Source organism: Strix aluco, chromosome 4, assembly GCF_031877795.1.
Source record: "Strix aluco isolate bStrAlu1 chromosome 4, bStrAlu1.hap1, whole genome shotgun sequence".
Taxonomy (NCBI): Eukaryota; Metazoa; Chordata; class Aves; order Strigiformes; family Strigidae; genus Strix; species Strix aluco.
The window spans coordinates 742,359-767,690 of record NC_133934.1 but is presented as its reverse complement, the minus strand read 5'-3'; the positions used below and the strand labels follow the sequence as shown (position 1 = coordinate 767,690).

Genomic DNA, 25,332 nt, shown 5'->3' with positions numbered 1-25,332 from the left:
ACAACTGCTTATCTATTAATGGAGCATCTCTGGTTTGGGCAAATATCATCCTGGTGTGACGAAGATTGTCCTTCTAAAAAACAAGTGTGGTCCAGGGCTGTGCTCTGCCCTAGAACTCAACTGCTTGGTGAGACTTGTTTTCCCAGCAAGATAATATCTTTTGATAGACAACCCAAGAGCAGCACCAGCTCTCAGCACTGGTGGGACTCTGCATCCACAGAGTCTGGCTTGGATCTCATTTCTGAGTCTCATCCCCCCATTAGGGACACACATTCAGGGTGTTATTCTGCGAGGAGGCGAGCAGCCTCGTGCACTCCCCGTCACTCACCTCGATGGCTGTGCGCTGCAGGACCGGTTTGATTCCTTGGGGCACCATGTAAATGTTGGCCTCCCGCTGGGGCGGGGGGTACGGCAGGTCAGAGTCGGCAGACTGCGGGGAGCAGAGATGCCAAGGGCACATCAGGTCATGGCACAATGGAACACTAACCCTATTGCCTCCCCGTCCCCATGCTGCATCCCCCCAGAGTCTCCTTCTCTCTACAAAACTCATCTTCTCCCAGAAGTCCAGGACAGCCTGAGAGGAGATGAGGGCTGGGGGGGTGAATGTGCTTGCAAACTGCTTCTCTCCCTTTAATCTGACCCTGGAAAAGACAAACATCTACTGCTGAGAGCAACCCCTGAGCCTTTCCAAGGGACCTAAGAGGGATCTGCCCTCCATCAAGGTTCAGCCTCCTTTAGGGGTTGAGGGGATGAAATCGCATCTATCCCACACCAGGACCACGGTGAGACAGTTATGCAGAGCGATGAGAGGGGACAAAGCAGCAGCAGGGGGTGAATTAGTGAAATACAGCTCCTAGAGTTGGACAGAGTGAGATGCTGTGACCAACTCCCAAAAATTAGGAATTTAGTGGTAGCAGCACCGTGGGACGGAGAGTTGGCATTGCCCCCGGCTGCAGGAAGGGGCTGTTGTTCCTACTTATAGCTGCTTATAGCTCTATAAACCATAACCGGCATCTGCCAAGCTGCCAGCCACAGGACAGGGCTCAGATAAAGCCGTCCATGCACAGTGCACACAGATTTCCCTCAGGGCAAGACCAAATCTGGATGGCAGGTGAGGGATTCAAAATTTGCCTTCACAGAGGAGGAAATCAGGGAGCCAAGCCTCCCCGGCCCCTCGCAGAGGACAGGCTTTGAGCCCTCCCAGCATTCGGGTTCTTCTTGACCTGCACCTTCGAGTTCAGAGTCACCAAAAAGGCAGGAATGAAAGCAAAACCTCTAAAAATGCAACCCTCATCCAAGGGCAGTTGGAACCAATTTAGGAGACCGGCATTCTTTTCAGGCTGGAGTATTATTGCATTAAATTAAGTGTGTATACGCATTTCAATTATAGGATTGGTTCAGGTTTATATATGTATGTATATAAATGCTCTACAAAGGGATTTTTCATGGTGGCATGTTAGCTATACTAGATGCTAAGCTTTAATTTTCATTGGCAATTGCTGGTGGCTGGCGAATCAAGCTGCTTGTTAGCTGAAGACTTTCGGTAACTCCATTTGGGGGCAGATGTCTGGGTTCCCCCACGGGGCAGCCGGTAAATCTGGGGCAGGCAGTCCTCCCTCCCATGGACCACATGCTCACAGAAGTGGTTAGTGCTAGCAGGGAAAGGGAAGGTTCTCTGGGGGGGGAAGTGCCTAAGGAGAAGGGAGAGGGGCAGAGCATCCCCAGCATTGCTTGGGTGCTCAGCATTCCTGGTAACCCAGCTACTTTCCGAGAGCCTTAACGTCAGGCTGCTCAGACACTGCACCATCAGCATGAGCTGGTCCTTCCTTGGGGTAGAGGAATAGACCAAATGGCCCTTGAAGAGCTTTTCTTTGTGACCCATAACACTTAGAGAACACCAAGGTGTCTAAGCATGGACCGAACCAAGAAGAGCCTCAGTCTGTCCTTGTACAGTGGCATATGTTCATTTCAAGCTTTAAATGTGCTTAAATTGCATTTAAGTTGCATAATAGAGATTACATAACTTAGTTTATAGAGATTATGCAATTTAGAAGTCACCTAGCCCATCTCCAAACCCCAAGGCAGGCTCAAACTCCACGCAGTCCCTGTGAGATGGCTGCACAGTCCGTTCCCAAAACGAGAGGTTTTTTCCCTAACAGGGCACCTAAATCTTCACCAATGCAAATATCATGTGTTGCATTTATTTATTGTCATTGGACTAAAGATCATTTCAATCCTTCTGTCTTCTGACAAATCTGTATGGGAAAAGGGGAAAGCCTTGAGGAAAGAGCTCCTGCCTGCCCCCCATCCTCTCCAAGAGTTCCTGCCTGCCCCTCGTCCTCTCCAGGTTCAACAGCGGCTTTGAAAGCCAACAGTGCACACTTGGCTTCTAACACTGCCACGTCTTCAGTGAGCACTAGCCATTTCTAAGACCTTCTCAATCTCTGTTGTTTTGCAGTCATTCTCCTGGGTCTCACCTGATTGTATGAGCATTAAATGTTTCACCAGATGGGACAGAAATGAGCAGTGAGTCCTGGGGATAAGGCAGAAGCAAGGGAGGGTTCGGGGTGGTAGTGGAGAACAAGCAATTCCCAGACACAGCTCTCAACCCAGACATAGCAGGCGGGATGGAGGAGACATCCATGAAAAGACCTGTGGGGTCTGCTGGCAGCTGGGATGGTTTGAACAAGGGCAAGTCAGAGGGATTTGGGGTGGAAGGGAGCTCTGGAGATCGTCTAGTCCAACCCTGGCTTTGATACAGGGTTGGAAGAGAGATGAGTGAAAGTCAGCACAGATCAGCCCAGTCAAAGCAGTGGCTGGAAACACCTCCCAGTTTGAGTGAGCAGCTGGGTCACGTTGTTTCAAGAGGGGCTTAAACCCCAGTGCCTGGAAGGGGTCTAGCCCCAGAAGGCTACTCCCATTTGCACCAAACAGAAATGCAGCAGAAGGAAGTCTGGTGCCAGCCTGGGTCGTTCAGATGCATCATGAGCCTGAACGATGCACGTGTGAGCCAGGTTCACCATAAAGCCTGTTATCTCCTGCTAAGGGCACTGGAGGCCCTGGGCTGGCATCACTCCTTTGGATGCAGCCTCAGTGGGTTGGTCTGGAGGGGGGTCCTGCAGGGCAGGTGGGTCAGGCCAGGCCATGTCTGAAGGAGCTGGTCTCTCTGAGTCTCTGTTAGGACTTTGGTTGGTTGGCAAAGGCAGAGGAGAAGAGGAGAGTCAAGTGTTTGAGCATAAAAGGTACCCATTGGAGGAGCCCCTCGTAGAACAAGGCAGGGGTGCAGAGCTGTGGAGTGCCCCATCCAGAAATGGCAGTGCCAAGAAATGGAGGAGAAAGAGCAGAGAGATGGTTATGTTTATACAAGCTAATCCAGCTCAGCAGGAGCTGAGCACAAAGATGAGCCCCACACCATCAGGAAAGGCTGCTTGGGTGGAAGAAATCCCATCCAACCTTTCATGGAAATGTGGCCAGGGTCTTTGCATGTCCCAGGTCCCTCCTAGCTCATCTCCCTGGCTTTGGGGTTAACTGGCTCCTAGGGCCACCACAACACTCAGGTAGACGTGCCCCTTGTTCCACTCCCTGCCTTGTGTTGTCCAAGATACCAGCCAGCCCTGGCACCGCTTGGTTCAGCCTGTGATCTGCCCTGTAGGACACACAAGGTCTGGATAGCAACTCTGACATGTTGCCCAAGCAGCAGCTTGGGATCCTGATGAGATTATTTATTTCCTTCAGAGCAACTGGAACAGTCCAGCACGTGCCCTGGTTCATCAGGGGCAAATTCCCCATGAAAAGTTGCAAACTTTTCAACTGGGATTTCAGTTGAGGTCCAGCCAAGGATCAGCCCAGCATTTCGGTTTTGGCATGCTTTGTTTGGAAGGGTTGAACACTAGTAGACCTCATGCACACACATCCCACAAAGGTTAAATATTACCCGACATGCCCTGCAATTGGGAACACTTGCTGGGTTAAGCACGGAGCCCATCTCCCCTGTCCTGCTGGTGATCGCTCATGTGACTAAAATCCTGATGTCACTGGCTTGACTCATCTGAAAAGAAGTGGCTGCCCCACAGAGGCACAATTTTAACAATTTCCAAGATGAAGAGACAACTAAATCTTACAGACTCACCTCATCCAGACTGGAGGACAGCTCACTCTGGAGGAGAGAAGGAAAGTACAGAGTCAGAGCAATTCTCATCCATAAGCCCATCCTAAGGCATCCAAGGATGTTTTCCATGTTCCTGCACACCACCACCCCCAAGCTTGAGAAGAAATCAGTGCAGGTGACTTAAAACCATTTAAAATCCAGCATCAGTTAATGGCTTTGTTAAGCCAGGCTGCAGGGTAGGAACCATGCTGGAGCAGTTGGGAAGCACAGCCCTTTGCAATGGGAACGCTGAAATTATCGCAGGGCAGGAGGGTTATGGTGTGTTTGACACCTGAGGAATTATATCTGAAATGGAGTACATCTGCCCTGTTTTAGAGGTCAAAAGTGAGCTGCCCCACTCCCTCCAGCTCTCTTTACCATCCGCTGAAGGAAACTGGCATCTCTACATGGGGATTCCTTCACCCTAAAATAAGTCCCTAAGACAGGATGGACACATTGCCTGCAGAAGCAGGGCTGCAAACAGAATCCACTGCAAATCTCTGCAAGAGCAGCTGATGGAGCTGGGACCCCACAGCTCTGTAGGGGTACAGGAGGGAATGGTTTGAGGGACACAGGGCCTAGGAGCTGCGAACAGGGTCATGGCATTACCTCGAAGCCGGGGATGTGGTGGACAGCTGGCTGTGGAGAAAAAAAACACACACTTTCCATTTGCACTCCTGGTGCCAACTCAGCTTTATCTGGCAGAGACACATCAGCCCTCTCATAGCTGCACGCTGCCCCCCTCCATGCCCAGTGTTGGGCTCCAAAAAGCCTGGGCATGAGGGCAGGGCTCTCCCTCCAACAAGGAGGCATGAGCAGAACCTCAAATCCACGCGGCTGCTTTCTGCTAGAACCAAACAAGGTCCTTGGAGAGAACTCCCCTCTCCAAGGTCTTCCCCACCCGGTTCAGTAACATCTGAGCAAGGTGAGGAGGAAGAAGAGGCTGTGTGCAAGTGACTCGGTGCCCCATCCCAACAGCAGAGACGGCTCCTGACCCCCACCCAGCAGCACTCGCTGGTGCAGCAAGGTTTGCACCCCTTGCACCCACCCCGGCAGCTGCAGCAGCGTTGCACAGCATCCCTCCGGGAGCAGAGCTGGGACCTACAGCGGAGAGAGGGAGGAGGGAGCTGCAGGACCCTCGTTCCCAATTAGCACCTCGGGGCTGGGAGGGAGGAACAGGGCAGGGAGATTTAGCCTCCCAGTCCATCCACTTTCCCTGGAATAGACACACATCTGGGCTGCAGCCGGACACCGCGGCCAGTGGAAAAGCCAGAGATGAGAGAGGTGAGGGGGTGGTGCATGCAGGGGGAGAGGGAGGATGGGAAAGCACAGGAGAGCACGCTGGGGCATGATGAGGAGTCTCTCCTGCCCACGCTGGCTCAAAGCACAGCCTCCTTCCCCCGTGGCTCGTTACATGAACGGCCAGCACTGAGCGCAGCAGCCCGCTTTGGCTCTCCTAAACCCCCTCTGGAATTTAACTCGGAGCAAAGAGCAATGATCTGGGGCCAAATGCACCAGGTTCTTCCCGCGGTGCAAAGATGCTGAGGCTTGGAGCTCGGCACCACAGCTGGCCAGGCTGGCAGGGCATGAGTGGTGCCTCCTGAGCTGGTACCCAGCAGCCCAGGCTTCGGTCTGGCCCCGAGCCTCTTTCCCTTGGCCTTGCTAAAGCCTCCCATCACACGGCAGGGGTGCAGCCAGTGCTGAGCATCGCAGCCAGGTCTGCTCGGAGCAGTCGTCTTCGTGAAACTGAGGCCAGGCAGTCGCAGAGCTGCTGAGCCCAGGCGGGCATAACTCAGTGCTGAGCAAAGGTTGGATCCTGACGGGTGCTGAGAGGCTCCAAGGGAAGAAGTCAGCGTTGCAATTAGAGACAGGATCAGGTCCGGACAGGCAGCTCACCTTCTCCCTCTGAATCAGCTCGAAGGCAGCCAGCAGCTCCCCGACATTTCTGTTCGCCTTGATGACCGGGTGCCAGGAGAGCCGCGGCGAGCGTGCCAGGCTGGGCTTGCAAATGCAACGCCCCATGAACTCATCCGCACCCTGAAAGGCAATCACAGGCATGGAGAGCTTTCCTCACACCCCACTTCCCGGTGGAGTCCGTCACCCCGCACCCGCATCTCATCTGAAACCCGTCACTCAAAAATCAGGCTCAATGTCTGAACCATTATGGGACCAGTTCAGAAAAAAAGATGGTTTTGATGCCCATATAGACTCAAGCTTTCAAACTCCTCCCTGTAACTACTAGAACTAGAAATACACTCTTTCTTATGCATTTTGGCTTAAACAGGAGGTGAAATTGCTACGGTATCACACGATTTCCAGAGCAGGAGCTCCAAGTACAGCATTAAGTATCAGCAGCTCTTAAAAAGCCCATTTACTGGTCTGCCACGGGGTCTTCAGTTGCCTTTGCTGCTTCCTGATGGTGTCTTTTGGAGGAGGGAGGGCAGAAATTTCACAAGAAGTTCCTGAGACGTATTCTACATGCTTTTCACTTACACACTGCTCTTACTTGCTCTTGGGACAAGCTACAGCCCAGTTTTCCTAGGAAGGACTCGAGGTTCTCTCACCAGCCCCCCCAGATGCCATCACTACCTTTGGATACCTTTGGGCAGCTCAGCAAACAACAGTGGATGTTCCCCTACTTGCGTGACTGCTTTAAATCTTGTCCCAAGCTTTTTCCACAAGGAAATACAGTTAATTTGGCCACTCTGCAGAACATGATGTAAATGCATCTTTGGTAACTAGAGTGGGGCCACCAAGGACATCACTAGCAGAGCTGTTTGCTGAATTTTTGTCTTCTGAGTGTCCAGCTCAATGTCTGAGCCACCCCAAGATGTTACAGCATTGCATTCCAAAAAGCAGGAGCTATGCCATGTGCTTGTCCCATCCACCCCAGCACACTCACACCATGAAGGCCTAGCTCATGGTGTGTTGACTTACGTAGGTGTCATGGTCATATATTTCCACCACGATGTTGGGAGGGGAGTCAGATACGTTCTGGGGGTCCCCAAAGATCTCTATCTCATAGAAGATGAGCGTCTGGTCCCAGGTGGGGTTCAAGGTGTTCTTGATCACTACCGTCTTCTGGCTTTGGTGGAGGAAGGAGACAATGGCATAAGGATCTGTAAGGGATGTTAGACAAGAGGCAAAGGATGAATTAGAGCTATGGGTCTAGGAAGGAGAAAGTAATTCATAGTCATTCAAGGGCCAGCAGGCTGTGCAGGGAAGGCTGTGGACAGGCTAAAGGAGCTGTGGGTCTCTTAGAAACAGCAATGACATTCCAATCCTAACCCTGGCAACTCCAGCAGAGAAGAGAATGAGGTCAAGTTCTCCCACACTTACCCCAGTTGTCTTCCAGTGACTTGCCCTGGCTCCCTTGAACCCACCACATCCTCCAGTGAGGACTCAAAACTGCATGAAGAACCATCTTCTCAAGTTTTTTTGCAGTACCTAGCTCCCTCTGTCTCTGAGGCTCCCCATCTCTTGCATTAGGAGAGGAGGAACAGTCCACCCCGTCCACCTGCACTGACACTGAGGGTTCTGCAGGTTTCTATGACGCCAACCCTAAAACATCTCTTTTTCAAGCTGAAGAGTCTCAGCCTATGGAGTTATTCCTCATAAAGGTCCAATGCAGATCCCTGCTCGATCCACTCTTTTTGGGACAAGACAACCACAACGGCCCACACAACTTAGCTGTCTATCTATGCAGAGACCTTCCTCCTTATCCCACAGCAGCCTCCTTTCCTTAAAAACCTCTGATGAAGGATATTTTTGCCAAAAACCTTTTGGACATCCAATGAGACCATGTTAACTCGAGCAACCTCTGGCTTGTGATAGCTCCAGCTGGTGCAGACACCGTGACCTTCCCTGGCCACATCTCCCAGCACATCAGAAATTTCATCGCTGTCTGACTTGATCTGTCCTGGTCCAGGTTATCGTCATGACTCCTCACCCTGTCCACCAGCAGTGAGGTAGCACAAACGGTTCACCTCTTGCCCTAAGGTGTGGGGTTTTCTCCCAAAAGGATGAGCGTTTCCATGGTGATAACACGGTCATCTCCCAGCTCAGCAGAGACCACAGACTGTGTCCATGATGCACCCAGTCTTTCCTGGGGAGATGCAGGAGGTACCAGCACTGCACATGTGGGTGCGCAGTGATTTCAGGTCAACCCTTGCCGTGAAGACCAGACCATGAAGAAGGTGGCTGGGGTGTTACTGCCTCCTTCCTGGGGTCTTTAACATCTCCAGAAGGGACAGGAGCTGATGATGCAGCCAGCAAGCGGCCAGAGTCATCCTCTCATCCCCTTGCACGAGCTTTGGTAACCTTCATGTCTTGGGGAGGGTTTTGGGCTCCCAGCACTCTGGGTTACCCCAGCCACTCCCCAGCTGCCACACCAGGTGGCTCTGTGTCTCCCTCGGGGCTGCTGCACCACATCTGCCAGCCCCACGCAGACGTCTCAGGTACTCCAGGGTCTCGGCAGACCCTGTACTTAGGCACTGAGCTGGGACCAAGGTGTCTGACCCCTAATCTGGGACAAAGCCAGAGGTTTTCATGGCCAGATAGCAGCTAAGAGTGAGGAGTAGCCTCCCTTAACAACCAAAGCAATTAACACAGGAAGCCTGAGATCAATTAACAATAGAAACATGAAACCTGAGCCCTCTCTAACACCTTCCCTTCCAGACAGCTTCAAAGAGCGTGTGGCCCAAACCTGCTGTGGACATCCAGCCTGCGCCAGCAGTGGCACTGGGCACAGGGACGGGACAGGTGGTGGCAGAACCAGGACCAAGGGCTGGGTGAGACGTTTGAAACATGCCAGGGGATGACGCTGCAAGACCCTATGGAGACTGAACACCCTTCATAACCTGACAGCAACTACGGGGCCTTGTCAGGGACGAGACCCCCATGGCCGCCGCATCCCACCTGAGTGGCCCCAGGTGGACCCTGGAGCTCTGGTTGCCTGCAAAGCCCAACCTCCACGGTGGCAGGAGGCACCACAGGCCTTTATGGGAGGACACAGGTTACGTCCCCCACCCGGCACCCAGCATGACGTGTCACCACAAGACACAGATACACCAGACAGTGTGTGGGGATCCAGCAGCACCCGGGGGGTACCACCCAGCTCACCCCAAAGCCACTTCCAAGAGACCTGCCAGTGGCTTACAGATAGACCCTACAAATGCAACCCAGTGCTGCACCCCTGCCCCCAGTCCCAGGAGGTGCCCCCACCCTGCAGAACAACACAAACACCCCCACACCAGCACTGGCCTGAGACTGTGAGCTCATGCTGGGAGTAAAACATGTCCTGCCTACCCTGGAGATGGAGGAGCATCCCCCAGACACCTGAACGCAGGGTCGGCTGAGCAGGGCGGCGTCCCCCACCCTCCCTCACCTCTTCCAGGGATGGGGGGCTCAAGGGGGGGGGTGTATTTTCTTTCTTGGCGTCCAGACCTCAGCAGACGTGTTTAATGAGCCGGGGCTGTTTGCGAGGTGGCCGGCTGGAGAGAGCACTATTCACGCTGGGAAGAACCTTTTCCACTTACGCGCTTTTTTCCAGTAAGAGGAAAGCAGAATGCGTTACAATAAACAAAAAAACCATGGATTTGGATTTGCTTTTTTGCTCTTTTTTTTTTCCCCCCCTCTTCTTCTTTTTAAAGGAGGCCTCTATAAAGCCCCTTTGTTTAGACCCTCGTGTGCACAGAAGGTTTATTTTTATAACTGTGTAAAGCCCCCTTAATGAACTCCTTTATGCTTTGTTAAGGCAGCGGAGATCACAATTCCACATTGTGGCATGTTGTTACTCATGTTGTCCTTGGCTGGGTTTTTCCGAAGGAAGGGACTCCCCTCCCCGCTCCGCCGATCGGGGCCATGAGATCACCTCGGTCCCCACTACTTCGAACAACAAACCCTTTGTGGAGGTGGAGGGGAGACGGGACCTCAGTGGGCGCAGACACTGGGTGATTGTTTGGGTGCTCTGCACCTCTGTGGGGCATTTCTGCCCGCCCCCCATCAAGTCCTTCTACTTCAAAATACTGGGGGAAGCAGGAGCCCCTTGGGACTGTGGTCCTGCTGCCTGGCATGGTGATGCCCAGCGGTCCCTGCAGGCTGCTCCCCACTGCAGGGCTGTCCCTGGATTCCATCCGAGATCCGTCGCCCCTGTGCCAACACTGGTGGGCATTCCCACACCCAGCCCCTCTGCAAATACCCGTGGCAGATGGGCGGTGACAGTCTTGGAGGGATGTTGGGTGCCTCTTCCCTGTGGACATCACTGCAGAGGGGTGTGGGTGCTCCGGGGATACCTGCCCCGGGACCTGCTCACATCTCAGGTGTGACCCCCATCACAGAGCAACGAACTGACAGGGGACTTTTTGCATTTCCCCCACTCCAGCTCTGACTCGGAGGTAGACAGCAACATCCCCCCTGTCCTGCTTTCCCACCTCCAGATGACCCTCCAAAGCATTAGCGGGTGTGGGCAAAGGCATCTTTTGTCACAGTCATCAAAGAGCTGTGGGACCACCTGGCTGGGATGGCCCAGCCATGAGGAAGAGGATGTGGGACCCTCCAGGCTGGTCCCTGCTCGCGTCAAACATGAAGGACCACTCCTGGCACATCCTCCCACCTCCACAGCCACGCTGCAAACGGAGCAATCCTAAAACCAAACCACCTACACCCAAGCACCCTTCAGCATCAGAAGACAACAGAGCTGCCCAACAGATAAAGTGCCATATCTTATTCTGACTTGATTTCCTAACCCAGAAAACATGAGCTCAGCACGGGACATCCTGACCACAGCAGCTCAAGCCCGGCAGTTTCAGAAGTGCCTGAAGCTGTGCTGGGGGCATGTTGAGCAGCAGGACACAGAAAGCTTCTTGCTCAAAGCCCAGGACACCCTTTTCTCCACCTGGGACTACACTTTTTTCCATGAAGGGGCATTTTTTGCACTCCAGTCTGAAGGATGCCCGGTTCAGGCATCGGCTCCATCAAGGAAACCCCCCAGCCATTGCCTCCCAGCCCCCTTGCAAAGTTTCCAGGATGGAGAGCGGAGGAGCAGCAGCTCAATTTAATGTTCGGTCATGAAAACAAATACGAACCGTTTTACAGATTTGCCGCTGTTAGGTTATTTTCCTTTCCAACCGTATTTTCAATCAATTCTTTCATTCCTAATAAATGGGGTCTCTACTTCTTCAGCCCTACCATAGGACAAATCCCCTCCACAAACCCCAGACCCAGGAGACCTGCTGCCCCCCTGCCCTGCAAAGGTGGGCAAGAGGCTGGCCAGGACTTAACCAGCTGGGAGCAAGCTGGATGCGGAGGGCACATAAATCCAACCAGAAACTTCATGAGGAAGCCAGAGAAGAAGGTGCCTGTCTGCTCCAACATCCTAATTACACCTTTGCACACCTTTTAATTTTTCTGAGCAGGTCTCATGGAGGTTTCTGCCCTGTGTTCCACCATCTTAACATCAGCCCAGAGCCCTCCATCCTCCCTGCAACCCCCACAGCTCGCACACTGCACAGAGGGGGGGCTCAAGGTGATGTGCCACAGTAAACATCCCTGCCCTCCACTCTGTTTTTATTTGTCATGCCTCTGAGCAGTCTGTTACCCAGACTTGCCACCAGCTTTCAGCTTCACCTCAGTCGGGGAGAAGGAGCTATTAGCAAAGCAAACAGCTCTGACTCACGGCTGACCTGGGTAACTTGTGGTTTCTGGTTGGTTTCTCACATAACAGTTCTTGAAACTCTGCTTCTTTTTGCTGATGGGAAATCAAGCTACCAGGCTGGTTGCCTTGGGAAAGCCTCATGCTGCTGTCTTTTGTTGTTTGGCTGCCAAACACCCTTCATTTCAAGTCAATAAATACCCCAAAATTTGCTTTACAGACCCCACTACTCCCCAGCATTCGTTACAGCAGTTACAAGCACAAGTTACAAGCAGTTACGAATTACAAGCACAAACAAGCGAACGTGAGCATTTGGGCTTACCTGAGAAGCTGTCCTTATCCATGGCGATCAGATCCCGTGCCTGGTACATGTAGCAGCGGAGGTGGTATCTGTTCCCATCTGGATAGCGGAATGAGAAACATTTAAGAGATGAGTCCTGGGATGAGTGGAGGGCATGAGGGGTTTTAACCAGCCCCAGGCTCGTTCTGAGGGCAGCTTGGCTTCCCAAGAGAGCACCAAGCCCTGAGCATGTCAACATTCCCAGGGGGATGAGCCGTGCCCCATCCTTGCCCAGACCCCCCTTTCCATCCATCTGCACTCAAGGGGGGGGGCGAGAGGAAGAGGATGGGCAATGCTTGGCTATGGGGTCCCCACAGCAGAGACCCCAATCCAGCTCTCACTGCAGGGGAATTTCACCTTCCCCCCCAACCCTCGGGGCCTTACAGTCAAATATGCACGAAATGGTGGGTCTGTTGACACCAAAACTGAGGGTGGAGACGGATTTGCCATCATCGCTCTTGTCATCTGTCACTCCCCCCTGTAAGACAAAACAAGGGAAGGTCAGTCATGCTGGCACCCCCTCCACAGCCAGGGCTCCCCATGGGGTGGGGTCCTCTGGGGTATCATCCCCATGGGTGTCCAAGAGCACTTGGGGCTCCCAGTGCCTCCTGGCAGCCCACGGAGGGACCCTCAGGCTCTTCTGCCCCAGGAGGGTTGAGAGGATGCCAGAGGGAACAGGACACGACAACAAAAGCAGCCCAAGGGCCACCGACATATCCCCTCCCGCCTCCCAGCACCTCACCAGCATGGAAAAACCTCTCCACAAAGTTCACCATTCTTGGGGCAGTAGTTAATAGTTAAAGTAATTTCACAAAGTCCCTTTGCAAGCAAAATTAATGGAGTATAAAGTTTGTGAACAGTGATATGGATGGTGTCAAATGCAGCCAAATGCCCCATTCATTGCCCAGGGGGAGCCTCCGCCAACCTCGGCCATCGGCCATCACTTTTCCCTCTTCTTGTGTTGACCTGTGAGAGTGGCCTTTTATCACCTCCTCACTGCCCCATTCGGCTCAAAATATTTAGTTGCAGGAAAAGGAGCATAAAGGTAACTTCCCGGTGGGTGTAAATCTGATCTTTAAATATTTTTCAATTATCAAATACTAGGGAGAGACAGGAGGGGTGTTTAAAGAAAAAAAGGAAAAGAAAGAAGGAAAAAAGGAAAAAAAAAAGCAGGTCCAGGATGGAGTTTCCAGAGCCCGGAGCTGCCTGGTCCCAAAAATGTGTCCGGAGCTGAGGTGGTCTGCAGAGCCCTCGATGCCTTTCCAGGCAGGAATCGCAATTACCGCGACATTGTCTGTGGAGGAAGCCCTGGGGTTTGCGCTGTGTTTACGGCACTGAGGTCGCGCCGAGGGTTTGCAAGGCAACCGCCAGCGCTGCCTTCCCTTCCTCACCCCCCCTCCCCGCAGGAGCTGAATAGCTCCTCAGTTATTTTTATGACCTTTCTGCCCGGCGAACCGCCAGTCCCCCCACCCCGATCTGCACCCGCTGCCAGCCTGGGGAAGGGCAAGTGGAGGAAGCCAGGAGCTGAGGCAGGCAGGGATTGCTCTCTGAAGCCCACAGCAAGGGCTTGAGGACCCCCCCAGTCTGTCCATCACGGGGAAGGGGGCCTCCTCACACCCCAAAACACCATGGAAAGCACATCTTGGAGAGGGAAAGCTGGAAAACACCCTTGCTCAGGACTATGATTTACCCTTTGGGGTACCCCAATGACCTCCCTCCACCCTCTCCCCACGGGGTTCCTGGGTGTGGGGTCCTGCAACAGGACCCTGTTCACAGGGCACGGTGCAAGGTAGCAGCCACATGCCTTGGGTGTAGGAGCACCAGGGGACAGAGGTATCCTCCTCCTCCTCCTCCTGGTGGCATCCCACCCCTCTGCCCCGAGCAGGGCTCCTCTGCAGCTGGCTTTTCCCACCAGGACCCCCACGCTTGGTGCAGCCGGTTGGCATTTGGGGCACTAAGCTGTAGCACCGGTGCTCTCCACCCTGGCCCAATTCCGGTGGCACCACGTGCCCACCCTGGCTGTCAGCCCCCTGATTTAAGTCACGTCCCTGCTCTTCTCCTGCCTGGGGAACGGTGGTTCAATCACGCTTGGTGCAGAGCCAAAGTTGGGGCATAAGTACCAGCAGAAACAGGCAAGATTTTCCAGCCTGGCATGGAAACCCAAAGTTCTCTGTCAGCCAAAGGTTTCCCTCAGCTGATTTTTGGAGGAGGATGGGAGGGAATGGGGTTTTCAGGGTGGGAGGGCTGCTTGCAGGTCCAGGGCAGGGCCCCTGGGCTTTCCGTCAGAAATCAGAGACGGCCTCAAGCCGCAGAGCTCAGCTCTGGGCTTCCCAGAAATGGAACTGAGGGCAGAGACGTGCCTGGGGGCCACACCGTGTCCTGCAGTCCTTGTCTTTTAATGACCATCAGTGACGAGCGAGATGCCAAATGGCAGATCCCAAAAAAGCTGGGACACGTTGTCACAGAGAGGGAAACCCAGGAACAAGCTGATATGATGGAGGTGATGGCCAAGCCAGCAAGCCCAAGGCAGAGGAAGGCTGCCTGGCTTATATGGGGGCGGTGCACGAGCAAAATACAGGCAGAAAGAGAGGAAATGCCAGGATAGTGCTGCGAGCAGTGGTGTTACACTGGCTCTGTGTTTTGGGTATGGGTGGGAGAGCTAAAAGCCTTCTGCAACACCAACTTCTGGGCCTCAAGCTCCCCATTAGTCAGCTGGGACCCGTCACAAGAAGCAATAAGCACCAGGCACGTTGGGGGTGTCCCCGGGGGTGGAGGGGGATGTCAAGTCCCAGGCAATGGAGAGGGGGGCAGAGTGGTCATGGCAGGGGTAAAGGGGGTGGCCCGGGGGATGGGGTGCTTTGCCCAGAACACTCATGGACTCACCATGGGCCTACTTTGCTAAGCAGAGTCTTCCCTGAGCCACCCGGAGACCGTCCCAAGGAATGGGTGGCTGCAGGAAGGCTCCAAGGGCTGCCAAAAAAAATGGCCCACCACAAAGGGAAGAGCCACCATCCTTCTGCAGCGGAGAGCCCACGGCTGGGAGCGGCAGGAGGGAGCAGGTGAACCAGTAGGACGCAACATCTGAGGCAGCTCAACCCGCCCCAACGGGCACCCCAAATCCATCAGGCGAATTGCACCCAAGGCAGCCAAAACCCGGTGCCACATGGCAGCACCACGAGCCCTTGTAGCAGCGTGTGGCCCAGCTTCGGGCAGCACCATCCTGCGAGCAGCCACGCTGCCTGACCCTGACACTGCTCCGCGTGGGATGGGGTGTTGGAGGGCATCCCCCCTCTCCCTATAGTTTGGGGTCAGTGGAAGGATGGAGAATGTGTGAGCAGCAAAATAAAAGTCTCTGAGCAAAAGCAGGAGTGAGCACGTGCTTGGGGAGAGCGACCATGCAAAAAAACTCAGGCACACGTGTGCGTGCAAGTATGTGTGGGTCTGGGGGATGGTCATCACGCAGTGGGGCTGGGCAAGGGGCAGGACCTGGGATCACCCAGTCACCCAGCAGCCCCCCCAGCTCTGCCCGCTGCTGGGAGTTGGGCCAGCTGGGAGCAGACACTCGCACCCCGTGGGGTCCATCTGAAGAGACGCTGAGCTCACCCTGCTCAGCTCCGTGGGGGCAGCACCGCCGGAGTGGGGTTTTTTGGGAAAACCTCTGCCGAGGAGTCCCCAGCTCCTACAAAACTCCCGTCAGCAGCTGGGCAACCCGCTGAGGCTCCACTTTCCAGCTGCTCACGGCTCTGGGTCACCCTGAGCCCGAGGTGTGGGGGTTCAGCAGGTCTGAACAGCAAGGACCACTCGGTTTAGTAAAGCTGAGCTCTGCGGGCTGAGCATCCCCGGGAAGAGGGAGGCCCCGAGCACCGTCCGCACATTCCTGCATCCAAGACACATTCCTGCTGCTCATGTTTGGTATTATCTTCCTGTTGGAAACCAACCCTTTCGAATAGCTCAGGGAATTAGCGCTTGGGGTGTTGGCTTGTTCTGTCTGACTTTGCACTTTAATCCTCCCTCCACTTCGGTTTCCCTGCCCCACCGTACGGCTCCTTTGCTGGACGGCAACCCATGCCACAACCACAAAATTGCACAAATGCCTTTCACGGAGAAGGCAGCAGATAACAGGAGCGGGATGGAGCAGACAGGAGGGGCTTCGGGAGGCTCCAGCAGCCAGTGGCAGCCCTGGCTCCAGGCTAAAATCCAAGCTCCCTCTCCTGACAGTATCTTGATTCTGCTTCAGTGTGATCGGAGCCAGCGGCAGAAGCTCCAAGTCCATCTGGGGGCCCTGCTCAGCTCTGACACCTCAGCCTGTGAAAGTCACCTCCCTCAGCCCACGTTAAAAAAGCTTTAGAAATAGATACAGCGGAAAAATCAGTGCCCACCCTTCCCAGCCCTCAGCACCCACTTGTATTTTCCCATTCTGAGCACCACTTCACTCCACCACCCTTGATCCCTCCTCCCGCTTGCAGTTCCAGTGGATGGAGGGGTCGGCCCTGTGAAGGTCCGCAGGGTCTGGGGTTGCTGGGTAGGAGACACTATGTAAATTTAGGTATTATTTTGGGATGGAGCATCCTGGAAAAATACGTAAGTCATTCAAGCGAGAGAGGAGAGCTGGAAAGGCATGAAGCTGCAAAACCAGAAAGTATGGCAAGATCATTTATAAAGCAATCCGCAGAAAACCAAGCAACCACAGAAAATGTGGCCAGTAACCCCAAAATATGAGGGCACCAGGGCAAGCCAGAATGACCTACTGCGGAGGGGAATTCAGAGAGCAGAGCCCAAAGGGCGGGCGGTCTGGTCCTGCGCCCACGGGCTGCTGGGAGCCAGAGCCAGGGCCGGGGAGGGATTCACCTGCCGCTCTCCCAGGCTTCTCCCTCCTGAACTGGGGACAGCATCCCCCAAAATCTCTGCACCTGAAGTAAATACTAGTTCTTGTCAGCCGGCATCACCCTGCCCGGGCGATGGTTCAGCTCCCAGGAGCAGCACGGTCCTACAGCAACGGGACCCTGTGGTCACCCAGGACAGTGCTGAGGGTTCTGCTTGTCTCTCGCTGACATTCAAGCAGGGGAAATTTATGGCTCAGGCATTTGCCTGACACAAGGGAACTGGATATTTGCACTGGAGCAGCCGTGACCTTTACGGAAGTCTTTGCTGGGGGTGGGGGAGAGAGAAAAACGTGGCAAGGCACAGCATGGCATGGCACAGCAAGGCAAGGCAAGGTAAGGCACGGCATGGCATGGCATGGCATGGCACAGTAAGGCAAGGCAAGGCATGGCAAAGCAAAGCAAGGCACGGCATGGCATGTCATAGCATGGCAAGGCACAGCAAGGAAAGGCAACGCAAGACATGGCAAGGCATGGCATAGCATGGCACGGCAAGGAAAAGCAAGGCATGGCAGGACAAGGCAAGGCACAGCAAGGCAAGGCAGAATGACTGCTTGTTTTGCTAGGATTGTTTTCAGTTAGAAAATAAGTAAAATAAGAAACTGGCTTTGTTACATGATAATATAATGAAAGTTATACATGTAACTTTGGCATAAAGATAAATGAGAGATGTGGGAGGCTCTTAAGAACTGGGCACTCCAACTCTAACTGACACAGCTAAGAAATGCTCAGAAAATAAATATGCAAAGTAGATAACACCTGGAAGGGGCAGCCCCTGGCAGCCTGGGGCAGGTGGGGGTTCAGCAGCACACCAGTGACACCAGGGGAGAATTAAATTAACTGGGGACTCCCTGCCACCACGTCAGCATCACCAGGAGCGAAGCAAGCAGCAGCTCCCGGGCACGTTGCCACTTTCATGAGGCTTTTTTCTTCTCTTCCCCTTTGCTTCAGCCTCTGCTCCACATGCAGGAGGGGCAGATTTTCCTCCCCCAGGCCTCCCCCACATCCCCTGGCACCCCCAGCAGATGGGTCCATCAGCAGCCAAACTCACAAACCCATTTCATTTGTGGGCTAACAACGGCGAAGAGAGGGCATGGCCAAGTCCCTTGGAAAACCACATGGCTGAGCAGAGTCCCAAGGCAGCCCCATCAGACACCCCCCCACCAACCTCCCCTCATCCCCAGAGCCACGGAAGGGCACGGGGGGGTTCCTGCACAGCCCCACGGGTGGACACACACCCCATGTTGTAGGGTTTTCCAGCTAAATCCTCCTTGATTGCCTCTGCGGAGATGCAGAGGAGTGAAGCATCTGGCTGAAAATCACATCAATGGGCCCCAAGGTGAAGTGGGGAGAGAAGCCAAGGTCCCACCAGCAGCCCTGGGGGTGCCAGGACCCCCCCGGATGGGGCCACTGTGAGCTCAGGGCCGATACATGCGAACGCCGTGGAGCCGCCTGTGTCCCAAAGGGGCTTCTGGGTTTGAACGCTGGATGGAGGGAAGGACAGAGCAGGGCAGGAGGAAAAAAAAGCCAAATGAGGGGGGAAAAAAAAAAAGTCCTATAATAGGGGCTTTGTGCTGCTGTAGTTGGTTCTTATTTAGTTATTGGAAAAGCCAAAGGATTATGAAATCCAGTGTATTAAGAAAGCCAGAATATTAGCTAAACAAACAGTGGCGGGTGCAGGCGGCTGATAACGAGCGGCAGATAATGAGCTTTGCTCCAGGTCCATTCCCTGGGATGGGACGAAGGGTGGGAGCAGACCCAACCAGGCTCCCCCTCCCAGGCAGCAATTTTTGGGGAGAAAGGTGTGTACCTACCAGGGCCCCCTCCAAGGCGAAGACAGCGGCAGCCCCGGTGCGCTCCAGGGGCTCCATCCTGCGCCTCCAGCGACGGCGACGGAAGGTGTCGGTCCGGCGATACTTCAGGTGGAAGCGCCAGCCGAAGAGCGAGGCGTACTCCCAGCCCTCCCCGTCCAGCTCCTCCTGCTTGTGCTGCCAGGCAGGGACACGCCAGGGCTCAGGGTGGGGCTCAGTCCCACCACCCCACAGCCCCTCTGCAGGTGACAGTGGTGGGACCCTGGCACAGCCAAATGGCAAAGCCACTTGTGTGGGGGGCTCTCCAGGGCCAAGGCTGTGCCACCCAAACCCGGGTCCAGCCTCTTCAAGCTGTTGCCTGCTACAGTTGTCCCACCCCGTGTCCTCCCTGTATCTCTCCACCTTAGAATCACGGAGGAGCATCACAGGATCATTCAGGTTGGAAAAGACCCTTAAGATCATCGAGCCCAAGCGTCAATCCAACACTGCCAAGCCCCACCCTGGGGATTCAGCCCTTCATCCAGTCCCTGGGGTAAACCCCACTTGGAGAAGGGTCGCTGGACTGGGGGCTGCCCCTGCTGAGCAAGGAGGGGGCTGCATCCTGCCCAGGCCTGTGGAGCACCAATGCCTCCATCTTCCCAGCCTGCCCTCCACTTTGCCACCACCTCTGATCCCTCCCAGGGCCACCATGGCTCTGCCACCACCAGAACTTCTCCCCGGGCATCAGTCACAAGCTCATGAAGACTTTTTCTCCCCAGAGCTCTGTCACCTCCCTGTGACACTTGCAGCCCTTTGGCAGATGGGGTGGCAGGGCCTCCCCGTGCTTTCCAGCCGCAATTATGTAGAAGTGCTGGAAAGGGAGGCAAGTGTCTTGGGGAACTGGCTGGGGGGAGGGACGAGCGGCAGCGCTGAGGTGGCATTTGCAGTCCAATTGCACCACCTAGAGGGAAGCGGGACTGGGACAGGGGACAGACTGGGAACCGCTGCCAGTCCCAGTCCCCCGAGCTGCTTCGTGGCACTGGTGGAGGTCTCTGTCCCACCCCACAGTCCAACCAAGCACGCCCAGAGTGGTCTCCACCTCTGGGAGATGTTGACCCCCATGGTGGAAACCAAAGAGGCTGCTGCCTGCTTCAACACGGAGACCTGGGCCGCCAGGCTCCAAAGCACAGCAGGTCTCTGCAGAAGGCCAAGCACCTCCACCTTTGCACGGAGAGACAGGGACACAGCCCCAGCCCACTCCCACCCACTTCTCCCCAGCCCCCATCCTACCTTCCTCATGGCCTCCATCTGCGCCAGGTCCCTCCGGCGAAGCCGCACCCAGCGCCGCCGCCGATTGGTGTGGTACATCTTCTCAGCTGGCACCCAGGCCTTGGGCTTGCGGTCGGGCGGGATGGTGATGCCGTACTCCCAGCCTTGGAGAGAAGGAGACACCTGGGTGAAGGCAGGAGAAGAGCCCCCCCCACCTCGCCTCCCACCAGGGACCTCTCCTCACACCTATCCAGACTGGAGCAGCTTTAAGCGCAAAGGTTTGTCCAGATACAATGCGCTTTCCCAGTTTGCTGTTCCATGCAGATGATGACCTACTCATGCTGCTACCCAATGGAGGTGGCCCTCAGGGGATGCCCAGGTGGTGGATTCCTGGTGTCCCACCAGCCCTTGGCTCAAAGTCACAGCCTGGGGTCTGCTCCTCTCTGTCCTTCCTTCCTTAGGCAACCCCAACCCTTGTGACCCTCTCGGATGTTCTCTGGCCTGATGGCCCATTTCTCTTTCACCAGAAGCCAGGTAAGATCCTCCAGAAGAGCAGCCTGGACTAACCCCAGCAGCAAGGAAAGTGCTGCCTTTGTGGCTGCCCACCCCACAGCCCCAGTCTCAGCCAGAACAAGGGGAAGAGGGTACCCCCAGGGCCTGACCCCCTTCTCCTGAAGCCAGTGGGGCAGCTCACACAGCCACGAAGGGGATGTTATCATCCCCGGTGCTGGATGGGACCGTGGAAGGAAACACCACGATGGGCAAAGGGAATGAAAACAGGACAGATGCCCAAAACTGCTTTCTGATACCTTTCTCATCCACAGCTCTGTTGAGATCTGTGTCCCACTCCACATCTTCCCACTTCCAGCCTGGAGGACACTCAATTTCATCTTTATGTAGGACCTTCTCCCCGTTCTGTGGGACGCAGGGGTGTTTTCAATAAAACGATGCCCAGCAGATGCCTAAACCTCTCCTGAGCAGCCGGGGGCTTCCTGCCACTGCAACCTGGGGTGGTGCTTAGCCCCCGGCTGCCCGCTCTGCCCTTACCACATCAGTGTAGGCATCGGTCATGTGGATCCACTGGCCTCCAGGCAGACGGACCTGGTTCTCAAACACCTCCTCCACAAAGCTCAGGTGCCCAGCATCCGCGTCGTGCAGCAACCTGCACCATAGGGAGATGTATGGCGTCAGGGGCTCCCCTGGGTGCTGGGGCCATCATGTCTGTGAGCACCTGTGCAGCACCAACCACCCCAGGGACATCACCCAACGCAGAGATGATGTGTTTTACATTAATGTTGTTGCCTACCAAGGATGGGGAAAGCAGACGAGGAACCCCTGTGGCACCCCAGCCCTCCATCCAGCTTTCTGGGTGACCTTGCCACCAACTTAGCATCTGCTCAGGTTTTTGGGGTGCCTGGGACAGCCCACCCAGGCTCTGCTCTTGGCAGAAAACCATCACTCACGTTTTCTCCGGGCAGATGAACCAGTCCCCGGCCCAGGTCCAGCCCGTGGAGGGGCGGAAGCTGTCCTTGGGCAGCTTGATCTTGCCGGTGACATCTGAGTATTTGGGGTAGGTCAGGCCAGTTGTGCCCCAGTTCCCCACCAGCGCCAGCTTGGTCTGGTTCTCATACTGGGGGAGCAAAAGCAGAGAGGTTTTTGCATTGGAGGCACAAAATCCCATGAATAAACCTTTTGAAATCCTGTCAATAATCCCTTCTTTCCTGGAGAGCCCCAGCCTGAGCACAGACCTCCTGGGAAGAGCCTAACCCCCCCACCAGCCCCCGGCCCCATGGGCACCCCATGATTTCCTCCCCCTGCAGGTGGAAGGAGATGTGAAGCTGCGACGTGGCTTTACGGCTCATTACCAACCTTCTCCCCGGCCTTTTGGGCTGGATGTTGGTGGAAACAGCTCTTTCTTCTCACAGTTTGTAGGGGCTGATGCGGCCCTCACCCGGCAGTGCTCTCACCCATGGTCCAGCCCACCCTCTCCCCTCCATGGTGGAGTTGCTACCCACCCCGGAAAGGGAAAAAAAAACCCTTTCTGGTGGTCCCTGAGAGATGCTCACGGTTTCGGCGAAGACGGAGAGCTTCCCCTCGGCATACTGGTTAAACTCCTTCTCATCGACTGACAGCCCGAACCAGAGCTGGACCCGGATCTGAGCTGGGATCCTCGGCCCCATCGCCTCCTCCTGGGGGTACTGCCAAGTGCAGAGCCCCATTAATAACCCCGAGGAAGATATTAAGGGGGGATGCTCGGGACACGAAGCTGGGGGAGGTGGGAACGACGTTGCCATAGCCCCAGCCGGGGGGTAAGTGGGACATGGAGCGTCCCTGGGAATTGGGACAACATCAACAGTGTGTAGAGCACTTTGGGGATGACCTTGAGGAGCTTCAAAGCCCCGGTGGTCAGGGCTTCTGCGCCTTGGTGAGAAACCCTTCAGGGCAGGACACCGAACCCAGCCAACATAATTCAGCAAAAATAGAAAGAATAAACAGGGAGATGTCTCATTGCCCTTTTTTCTCTCCCTCAGTTACTTTTTTTCCCCTTCAAGTGATGCTAGTTTTCCATCCAGAGCTAAAGTACAGAAAAAAACAATATATTTTAGTTCGTCTTTTGCTGCCAGCTGGGCTTGGGGTTTTGGGGTTTATTCAGTTTATTTTATTTCGCTTTATTTTTTCAAAGCTTGTTCAGCACTGATTGTCTGCTCCCAAGCTGGCACGCAGCAAAAGGCCAAAGAAATATCATTTGAGATGTGAGAAGCTTGGTAAGTGCCTGGCAGAGAGGCCGCAGCTTGAATTTCCTGGGGTGGCAGAGCGTCAGGAATTTTGAAAAACATAAAATAACGTTAAAGAATTAAAAAATAAAACATATTTTTTAAAAAAGCACTGTCTGGGCCAAAGTGCACCCATCTTCACTGCCCAGGAACTTGCAGAAAATATGAAGATATTCATGGGGATCTGCTGCAGACCCACGTAAGAGGAGCTGAACTCCACCAGACGCACAACCAGGCTCTCACTGGGCAGGAACAAGCTTCAACAGGGTCGAAATTGGGGCTGGGGGTCCTCGGAGCCCTGGGCCCTCTTGGGTTAATGTTGTGTTGGGATTTCAGGTTCCCCTGCTTGATTTCTCTCTCTTTATTTTTAGAGAAAAATGTTTTAAAAATTAGCACCACGCATGCACGTACATCTGAAGCCAAGGTACCTTCAGGAAGATGGTCTGCAGCTTCCCGCAGTTCTTGCCACAGCAGCTGGAGATGTTCCTGGAGAAAAGGACCTCATGGGCCGGCACACGGGCGTATGCTACGCGCTTGTCTCCCTGCAGCATCCAGATCACTATATCAGGCAGGCTGTTTTGGGGCTGGAAAACACAAAAGCCATAGTGTCCAACCAGGGGGCTCCAAACAAGCACAGCAGCTGCAGAGGGATGCGGGAGGCTGGAGAGCAGCCGTATCCCGAGTCCAACTGCCAACCCAAGCCCATGGAGTGAGACCAGTTGACCCAAACCCCATCTCAGCAGCTCCAGATCCCAGTTGGGTCTCGCCAGGGCAGAGCAGCCCCTCATTTCTCCCATCCCTGCCCTCCTCAGCCAGGCCAGGCCAGTTTTGGTTGGGGGTTCACTGGCCGTGTGGTAAAGCTCTGCCATGAACCTCAACAGCTCAGTGCCAAATATGGCCCCTTCCTAACTCGGTTCCCATCACTGCGGTGGGGACATGGGTGCAACACTTGCACGGGGGGACAGGACTCTGCCTGTGAGAGCAGTGTTGTCTCGTTGCTTCCCCCCACGTCACCGGGTGATCGCTCACAGCCGTTGCACCGTGATGGAGGGCTTGGGAAGAAAAAGACCCCTCAAGGTCAAAAGCAGCTCCTGCAGCATTACCTCCTCTGCCATGGCCTTCAGCCTCGAGAGCCAGTCCTCTGCCTGCTCCAGGGCTGCCGACAGGCTCGAGTCCTCATGCTTGAGCTTCAGGGCTGCCTTCACTATCTGCTCCAGGTTGGTGCTGCGAAAGCGGTACATGTTCTGGTCCAGGTGGGTGCTGGCCGGCTTCCCCAGGACGTCAGGCAGGCTCAGGCTGTGGGGACGGGCAGAGATGCAGTGTTAGCAGCTCACTCACTGTCTCATGGGGTTTTGCTGTCTTTTTAAATTTTTTTTTTCCTCCTTTTCAGCAAGTTTCCAAAGAATTAACAAGCCACCAAAGATACATTTGGGGAACACGGCAATGCCAAGAGCAAAGGAGCTTCAAACTTCACTTGCAGCCCCAACATATCACCCACAGCAGCCAGGATGAGGCCCTGGCTGAGACATACACACCACGCACACACACACACACACACACATTTTAATACAAATTGATTCAAGCTGCTGGATAAATGCTTCAGGAGTCCGGGAGGATCATCGCTGCGCTGAGCTGTTTAGAGGTTTTCCTGTAAAATGCAGTGATTTACAGTCCTGCTGTTATAAATGCTCTTCTTGCTCCCGGTTCCCAACCAGCAGCCCCCCACCAGTCACAGCATTCCCCCTTCGGGCTGGGACTGGGCTCCATAAACCCCATTTTCATTGCATGACAAATAAGCAGGACAACAACTCTCGTGCTCATTGAGATGTGCCACGGACAGACACACACAGTTTCAGGTAGGAAAGGTCTGGATGGTTGGGTTGGGTTGTGCTTAATATTGCTTAAGATTAATATGATTAGAGGACTGAAAGGATCAACGTGATGACAACCTCAAAGAGATCTGGGAGGATCTGGGGGAACCTGAGGTCAAAGTCACACTATCGCATCTGACAAACTAGCAAAAACCACAAAGAAGAAGAGACGAGCAGAGAGGTGGACAACCTGGACCCGAGAGCCCACAGCACCATCCATCCCCAAGGGCTCTGCCACCCTGGGCCAAGAGAATGGTTGAGATGACCAAAGAGTGCTTATGAGGCAGGTGGCAAAAGGTGGGAGCGTTGAGTTCATCCGCGGTGATGGGTCCTGTGCTGGCTGTTACCGCTCCAGGTATGGATTATTAAGAAAAAGCAAAAGCAAAAAAAAAGCAGAAGAAAAAAACTGAGAACATCAGCATGCCAGCACATAAACGTGTGGTGCATCCTCGTGTGAACATTGTGCTTCCAGCTGGGGAAAGATGCGACAGAATTGGACAAAGTATGAGGAAGAGCACAAGGACAATCAAAAACATGGAGTCTCTTCTGCAGAGGGACTCTCTGGCCCCCCCCTGCATATTTCACCACGCTCCCAGCCCCGACAGGGAAT

At 54.5% G+C, this 25,332-nt stretch overlaps 1 protein-coding gene across 9 annotated transcripts in view; it reads right to left on the bottom strand.

Annotated features, from left to right (window-relative positions):
- DYSF (dysferlin) overlaps positions 1-25,332 on the bottom strand; it is a 104,213-nt gene that overhangs the window by 57,352 nt on the left and 21,529 nt on the right. For all 9 annotated transcript variants that reach the window (XM_074821728.1, XM_074821734.1, XM_074821730.1 and 6 more), the window contains 16 exons: positions 23,955-24,147; positions 23,280-23,435; positions 22,144-22,275; positions 21,541-21,707; positions 21,125-21,239; positions 20,887-20,992; positions 20,099-20,241; positions 18,833-19,006; positions 12,523-12,616; positions 12,121-12,198; positions 7,085-7,266; positions 6,044-6,184; positions 4,757-4,786; positions 4,130-4,156; positions 3,247-3,288; positions 329-430 (listed from right to left, as the gene is read on the bottom strand). In XM_074821728.1, the coding sequence (XP_074677829.1) occupies positions 329-430; positions 3,247-3,288; positions 4,130-4,156; positions 4,757-4,786; positions 6,044-6,184; positions 7,085-7,266; positions 12,121-12,198; positions 12,523-12,616; positions 18,833-19,006; positions 20,099-20,241; positions 20,887-20,992; positions 21,125-21,239; positions 21,541-21,707; positions 22,144-22,275; positions 23,280-23,435; positions 23,955-24,147 (1,882 nt within the window). The remainder of the gene's footprint in view (positions 1-328; positions 431-3,246; positions 3,289-4,129; positions 4,157-4,756; positions 4,787-6,043; positions 6,185-7,084; positions 7,267-12,120; positions 12,199-12,522; positions 12,617-18,832; positions 19,007-20,098; positions 20,242-20,886; positions 20,993-21,124; positions 21,240-21,540; positions 21,708-22,143; positions 22,276-23,279; positions 23,436-23,954; positions 24,148-25,332) is intronic.